We start from the raw sequence: 8474 nt of genomic DNA on the forward strand, positions 1-8474 counted from the left end.
TAGGATTTGTAAAAAAATTAAATGGGGGGGGGGGTCATGGGTGATGAGACATACTATTTTAAATGCTCAAGGTACAGTAGATGATGCTGAGTTAATGTTAATAATGTTCTGTTATGTATGTGGCTAGGACAGAGATAGACAACACCAAAGCATACTGTATGACGTTCACAACACGTGAACACGTTACAGTGTTGTTACACCTGGTTTCAACAAGTATCATGCAAACTATATCTGCTTAAGTTGGTTGCAAACAACAATGGTAAAAAGCTAACCCTAGGGTTGTGAACATTCTAAATACACAGACAAACAGTGGAGAAGCAGACTATGTTATAGGAGTGGTTTTGACATTATGATACCTAGTATTGCTGTGACTCTGGGTTGTGGAATGCATTGTACCTGTTGTTAAGGCAAGCAGACTGCAACTACTGCCCTCCACAAAAGAGCAAGCTATAATCCTTTCAGAGTGATGTTCAGCTTTAAAGGCACTGAATGTGTGATACTGAAAAGACACAGTTTTCAATGGATGAAGTTACACCAATCAGCTATTGCATTATGGCCACTGACAGGTGAAGTGAATAACAATGATTATCTCATTACAATAGCACCTGTCAGAGTGTGGGGTATATTAGGAAGAAAGTGAACATTCGGTTCTTGAAGTTGATGTGTTGGAAGTGGAAAACATTGGCAGGCCTAAGGATCTGAAAGACTTTGACAAGGTCCAAACTGTGATGGCTGGGTGATTGGGTCAGAGCATCTCCCACACTGCAGGTCTTGTTGGGTGTTCTTGGTCTGCAGTGGTTAGTACCTGCCAACAGTGTCTAAGGAAGGACAAACAGTGAACTGGCAACAAGGCTCACTGATGATGAGATGGACTTCCTGTAGATTAAACTTTGACATTTCATTCATCCTTTTCAAAAGTTTCCATTTTGTTAGAATCTTTGTTAAAATGGTTGAACATGAGAAATACTGAACATTGGTCTCTATGAAGAGAAACATTCAGAAGCTACAGTGGTGATATCACACCTAGAGTGGTCGAGGCTGTTGAATTTGTCTAAACAATTATCTCTAACTTGACTTCACAAGCACAGTTTTCACTCCTTTTACTAAATTTTTCACTGAATGGCAGACAAATCTGTGCTCTTCCTGACAGTATAACTATGGAGGCAAACAGATTAACAGAACATGTACAGAGAGCTGCAGAGTGACACAACTGGGAAACCTTAGGCACATGTATTTGCCAATCTCTCTGCCTGTATGAACAAACAGTGTGCCATTATGTTTTCTAGAAAAGAAGTTCCACTCCTTTCAGCCTCAGACACAATTCGCAAATGGAATTAAACTCTTCTGTTTATTTGGGAAATCAACTGGATTGAAATTTCCTTTTCCATTTTTGCATCTTGCTTGTGCTAAAAATACATATTATTCTTGACAACATGGTAGAACCTTTTATAGTACAAATGTCTTGCTGCTGAACAACACAAAAGTGGAACTGCAGAGCTCTAAATCCAAACACTTTGTAAATACAGAACCAAAGATGTTGATGCTCAAAATTTGATTAGGCTTTGCCATATAATGCTGATCCGCAGTTTGATCTGCTAGTGTCTAAGACTTATGTACACGAATTCAATAAAGGAGAAAACATACTTGCACATCAGAAAGAACACTCACTAACAAGTCTGTATTCTTTGAGAGAGCTGTAGAATATCCAGGGAGGATTAGAGGTATTATCATTCAAGGGGAATGCAAGGAATATTGCATAGAAGACAGGAAAGGCAAAAGGAAAATATGGTAGACAATTATCTTATAACTCAATGCAAGTGTATCATCAGAATTGTATCATGTAACAATAAGATGAAACCCTATACAGAGAGTACAACTGAGAAAGGAGTGACAAAGTAAGAGGTTGAGTTAAAATGTTAATCTGGTCTCGACCTTTAGAACATAAGGGGCTGAGAGAAGCAGCCGCACAGCTACACATACATACACACATGCCTGCTGCACTCTCTGGGTCCCTAATTACGTTAACCCACCTCTCAAATAAATGAATATGTGACCATAGATAGATGTCTGGCCCTGTAAGCTGGAGAGATGGGTTGGAGCAGGAGGGAGAGAGAAAATGATGAAAAGTAAAAAGAAAAGAAGGGAAGAAGAAACAGATGGTGGATGGAAAAAGAGTGAAAACAGAGACTTTGAGAAGGAGAGCCAAGAGGCAGAGAGGACCTCACTTCGTTCATTAATGATAAGAGCAACTATAGGTCAGCAACATGACACACTCTTGAGCAGGAGCATGCGTGCTGTAGTGCAGACTGTGCTTATATAGATGGGGCACGCACGCACACACACACACACACACACACACACACACACTAGACTCTTCATCTACTTCTCACCCAACTCCCCACTTTTCTGTGATGCTTTCCTCAGTTTTCACCCAACCTCATCTCTACCCTCTCTCCTGCCTTGGTGAATTTATATCCTTCACCTGTCTCTTTTTCCCCTCACTCCCTTCCCTCTATTTTCTTTCATACTTTCCTTTTGATCTCTCTATTTTCTTTGCCACTGTAACTCTGCCCAATCCTTTCAACTCCTTTTTATGACCTACAGATGCAAAACTAAAAAAGATTGTACCTTTGAGGCTGTAGCTCCTGCACTCTGGGACCTGAAGTACTACCCAGCTTAGGATCTTTGGACCCCTTTGATAGAGAAACTCACAATTCGCTTGCTTATTCTTATATAGTGTCTCTAGCTGGAGCCGTATCAACAGCTGTTAATGTTTATCGAAGCTCATACAATTTACACAGTCTTCTTTGTAATTTTTGATTTGTCCTTCATTTTCTTTGTCCTTGATTTAACTGCTTCCTCACCTCCTTCCCCCTTCCCATTCCTCATCATGTAATATTCCTTTACCTTCTCTGTCACTCTTTCTCCTAACCTTCTCAAAACCTGTCCTCATCTCTCCATTTTCCTCATGTCCTCCCTCCCGGTCAACTTCTCCCCTCCTGTCCTTCTGTCCTCCTCCCACTTATTCCGGCATACCCAGTGTCACTGTTCAGATAATTATTTATTAACGTGTTTATTTCACCACCGTCCCGGTCTGTCTGTCGTTGCCATCTGTGCCCAGTTAGGTGTCCGCCTCCTTGTGTCGTACTGCCCTGCCCGCGGGGGGACAGATCACAGACTCCTACACAAACACATCCAGACTCTCTCTTTCACTGTCCTCCTTTATTAAACACACAAACTCACACACGCACCTTCTGCTGACAGCCACCAACACTCCCCTCTGCTGCCCCTGGGGCTAGGTGGGGTTAGCCAGAATGAGAGGCACACAGCAGTAGTCACCACAGTCCCTTCTGGCCTGTCCTGTCCTGTCCCGTCCTGTCTTATTCTGTTTGCTTTGTTCTCTTCTGTCAGCACTACGTATAGAGGAAATGGTTGAGGCAGGACTGGTGTTACCTTGACAAAGTTATTTAGAGGACAAAGAAAGAAGGTACAGTTAAGGCTCCATAAGAAAACTAATTATGAACTGCCTGGGAATGTTTCATCAAGATTTGGGGCTGGCTAAGGAAAATTAAATGCACTGTTTACATTTCTTTTTTTCCAAGATTAGAATTTTTTTTACATAAATTCAAAGTTGACTCAGTGAACTAATGATACAAGCACAGATGTTTTTCTTTTTAAAAAAAGGTGTGCTGGTAGGTATGAATAGTTAATGCAGAAATGTTATCTTAAACAAATCCACATCTGAGGTTAGGCAGTAACTCATTCAGTGTCATACAAAAATGTATTTTTATTGAATATAACATATGGCATAGTGATGTACAATGCCCTACTGCAACCTGAACCCAGCCCTGGAGGATTTATGCATTTGACCGAATGCCATTCCTGTAAAAAGGACAAATTAGAGATGGAAAAGACAGAAAGACGGAGGAAGACGGAGAAAGTCATTCGGACTGTGGGGGAATTGTGATAATGTATCCTGGATCTGAATAAGTAAACAAAACAAATATTCTCCATCTACAGTATTCTCTGCTCCTCTCACAAGCCATTCCTAGTCCCCCGCCGTCCATTCCCTCATCATGATCTCTATCTGTTGGCTTCTTCACTTCTTGGCAGCCCGTGTCTCTCATCTCCTCCACTCCCCATGGCCGCTTTCTTTTTATATCCCCCTCTTTCTTGTTCCATTTCTCACTGCATTTCTTCAGCTCCCACTCACTGTTTTCTTTTACATTCCTACCTCAATCTAACTAATCTTCCTTCTATAGGTCCTTGCCTGTCTATGGATATGCATGGGCATTACTTTTGCTGAGTAAAAGACTAGGAGGATGGCAGTGGAGGTGGTCTTGATGACCTCTATCAATGAGTGTAGAGGAGTGTGGGTAGTGTCCTTGGGGAGAGTGCCTCATTAGTGTGAATGGTACACAGGAGAGCATGTAGACACTGTGTGTATACGTGTCTGTTTGACTGCCTTGTCTATAATTAGGAGTCACAGCGAGTAGCCTAGTGGATCAGAGTTAGATAACCACTCTGGCAGTTAGCCAGCACTGGAGCTAGACCCATGCGTGCACACACACACTCTCACTCACACACACTGACACAGACCGCTCCCCACCTCTGTATTTCTTGTATGGCACTGCAATGTGGTTGTTGGGGAAGATTTGGACAAGTACCACCTGCAGATGGCAAGAGCCAGTTGGATGTATCCACTTTTACTTTGTCCATTTTTGTCTCTAGCTGAAAGCCACATCCACAGATGCATTCATCTGTCTGTCTGAGGCAGGCAACAAGGGAACTAAAATGGGTACCCAAAATAGAGGATCAAAGACGTGACACAGCTACACATGCATAAAACACTCAAAATAGGGAATCGCTCTTGCCCATTCAAAGGCAGAAGGGACATCTCACACATGAGCAAAATACAGACAGTTACTCTGGCATGCAACCTCCACCTGGGTAAAGGAATCTTTTATCTTAGCATGACTGCCACAGGGCAGGCCTGAATACTCATGCACATACACACTCTCTATCACTTTCATTCTCTTCACCTGCTACCCCTTCCACAATATCACAGGGCCTCCCCCACCATACACACATATCCTGCACAAATACAGTAAGTATTGACTTAGCTTGTCAGGGAACACATGCAGATGCAAGTTAAGAGCCTGTTAAGAGTCAGAGTATTTACAATTCTCTTCTGTCAGGCCTTTATGGGGCTTTGCAAAAGCTTCACCCTAATGTACCTGTTTACAACTTCAGTCAGTTTTAAGACTGTAAAATAGGTGTAGTGTCTGTGACATCATCTGCAGCTTTACAGTGCCTAGGCTTTAGATTTACTGTACCAGGTGGGTGCCACAGTTATTTGTCTGGATGCTCAAAATCCAAATTTGGTGGAGCTTGGATGGGGCTTAGAGTTGGTGAACCAGGTGGAACCACCAAAACCACTTTCTAAATGCCAAACATGGCCTCAAACATACACCTCTTTTGCCATAATGACTTTTTAATAGAGCTATAATTTACAAAAATCCCACCAAGACACAAATAAAAAGAGGTGCAATTAGTCACTAGTATGGAAAAAAAAAATACTGGCTAGGTATTTACAGAGAGAAGGATGATGTACGGGGGCGCTGAGGCGCAACCCACAACATGTCACAAAGCGCACCATTTCATAAAACACAACAACAAAAGAGAAAATACATGTCAAACACATGGCCAACATGGTTATGACTGCAAGTCAACCAAGTGCCATATTATCAGAGCTGCTCAGACCTGGTCAGCTGTGTAGATTCAGAATTATGTGTTTGACTCTAAAGCAAAATCATGGACTGTGTGTTAACAGAGAATGTGAATGCTTGGTGAACTGAATCCATGTACAGATGGACCTAAAGTAGTCTGACTTTTATTCTCTTGCACTGCCCCAGAATCAGCAGCACCACCTGGTACAACACCAGCTGATGATGGACGCCAAGAAATATGGAGCAGACTTGACGTGCAGTGTGGTGTTTCATAAAATATATGAAGTTCCCCAAACTCAGTAAATCAAAAATGTAGCATTTTCTGAAATGTGATTGTTTTCTGTTTTCTTGTTGTTGTGAAATGTTGTGTTTTGCACCCCAGGGCCACTATAATAGGGTTTATTCCACTGACCTACCGCATTTACAGTGTGGTGTATGGTTTGGCACAAGTATTTAGTGGACATCATAAGCAGTGCATTATGAGGCTGTGCTTGCTTCAGCACTCAGCCATCATGGCTGCCGCTCAGTTTCACCTTTCTGAATAAATAAGAGTTTGCTCATTAAAGTTGTTTGCTCTGCAATAGGTGACTAATAATTCAACAACACAGCATTACTGTCAGTCCTTGAAGACTATAATGAGCACCAAAAAAAATAATCAGACAAAGATGATGAGGGATTTCTATCTGGAGGTACTTTTTTGTGGATGTTTCAGTAAAAATAGCAACTGCACACACAGAGACAAAAACATACACTCATACACAGGAAGTATGTAGGTGCCCTTGTGGAAATTGAGCAAACAAATGAAGCTCTAATGGCTCCTATTGTCTCTGAAGGTCACAGGCAATATTTTCCTGAAAAGCACACTCACACATACACCCGGGCAAACCACAGAAGCAGGTTCTTTATAATATGATTAACATTAATTTGTTCTTATTGAGAGTAGAGTTTGATTACATGTACTGTGTGGATGTTCAAAATACTGTGATGTAAACAATGTGAGTAAGGATAAGGCTCACGGTCAGTTAAAGGCTCTATAGTGCTGTGACAGGTGGCGTTAAAGTTCACAGTGCAATGACAAGCAGGGCTAAAGTTCACACATAAACAGAAACAGGAGGGCTAGGACACACATTGGTGTCATGAATCCCTAAGCATGCTTGACTTCAGTACAACCCAGTACAGGGTGGGAAGGTAGGCAGGGAAAAGACATGAAAACAGTACACTTTGTTTAGCTTTCCTCCCTGAAGGTGTTTTCACTTTGGGAAATTCTTGAATTCCTCTACAAAGTAATATTTTCTGTGCAGTGTCTAACACTACTTTATAGCCTGATATCATGAGCTTCACTTTATTTTCATAACTACACTATAAAATTACAGCGCACTCATGATGGCGTTTTTATGTGTTTGTTTATGTCCTCAAAGGCAAATGATTAATTTCCATAAGTGAAAACATTTCATGAAAAGTAGGGGGAAGATAAAGTGCACCTTTCAAACCATGGTGACCACATACTGTGTTAATTCCTGATTGGTAGGTAAGTTGTTAGGATGCCACATACTAACGGTCCTTTTTTTATAAGACTGTGCAGTGCAAACAACATAGTGTAAATAAAACGTAGAATACTGAGGCGAAATATACATTTTGGTTCTTTAAAATGCACTAAAATCTTTGCAATACAACTGATTTGGCATTTCAATTAATGAACCTGAAGGAGCTTCAAAAATACGTAAACTGGAGTGCACTTCATTGTTCATTATCTGAAACCATGTCATTTGTCAAGATCGTTGGTTCATAACAGAAACGATCTGCACCACAGAACTGCAATAGAAGATCAGTTATCTGTACCGCTGACTTGTGCTTGAACAGATTTTTACCATCTCTAAATTAAACCACAGAGAATATTGCACTGGCTTTTACATCAACAGACAGACATATAGAGCAGTTCTGTTACATTGACATAAACCTGAAAAGATTATCTCTGAACCAAGATCCTTTAGGGTCATATGGCTCATAGGGCTCTATGGGTAGGATTAGTTCAGATACTGTAAATACGAGAGGCAGTATTCTTGTCTACATTACAGGACAAGGCAGTGCAGGTGGCATTCCTCACACAGAAGGTCTCCATACCAGGACCTGAGTTATACTTAAAACTGGCTCATCTTTGCACATCAATCACTGCAGAATTTCACCTCACAAGCAGACAAGCAGTGGACTTGGTGAAACTATCTATTTTTGGTGTAAGTCAATCAGATATAGAATGTTTAGTAAAGTTATTTTGTTTTTATTGTAATAAGCACATTGTAAATCAGCAGATTATTTGAAGTGTATTCTTCTTAGCCATTAATTAATAGTGAATTCAGTTGTGTAAACCCAAACTGTTGCTACACTATAGCTCTCAAGAGGATCAGTCAATTCTTATTGTGGAAAACAAATGCAAAGAGCACTGTATTAGCTCAATGTGAAGTGAAACATTTGCAGATCAGATTTTAGTCAACTGGTGGAGCCGTGTAGAATAATCAAGCCTCAGTACAAGACCCCCTGTTCTCCCATCAGGTATCCAGAACATTAAGGTAGACCACTACAAGACAGTCACGTTCAGTCAGGTGATATCAGAACAGAGACACTCACTCAGCTGTCTCCTTGACGATAAAGTGGCGCTCCCATGCGCCTGGATGCCCTGGAAACAGAAGACATGTTGAAACAAAGAGCAGACAATAAAAAAAGAGAGAGGGGAACGGGGACAAAGAGGGA

General features: G+C 41.2%; 1 protein-coding gene across 10 annotated transcripts in view; it reads right to left on the reverse strand.

Moving 5' to 3' along the window:
- Positions 1-8474, reverse strand: part of ccser1 (coiled-coil serine-rich protein 1) — a 108323-nt gene that overhangs the window by 29104 nt on the left and 70745 nt on the right. For 3 of the 10 annotated variants that reach the window (XM_020602448.1, XM_020602450.1, XM_020602449.1), the window contains exon 11: positions 8352-8400. The exons of 5 other annotated variants lie outside the window; for them this stretch is intronic. In XM_020602448.1, coding sequence (XP_020458104.1) covers positions 8352-8400 — 49 coding nt within the window. Of the gene's footprint in view, positions 1-3206; positions 3454-8351; positions 8401-8474 lie in introns of those variants that run through there. 2 more of the 10 variants (XM_020602444.1, XM_020602445.1) reach the window with 1 other exon arrangement.

The sequence above is a fragment of the Monopterus albus genome, unplaced genomic scaffold (assembly GCF_001952655.1).
Source record: "Monopterus albus unplaced genomic scaffold, M_albus_1.0 scaffold56.1, whole genome shotgun sequence".
NCBI classification, from domain to species: domain Eukaryota; kingdom Metazoa; phylum Chordata; class Actinopteri; order Synbranchiformes; family Synbranchidae; genus Monopterus; species Monopterus albus.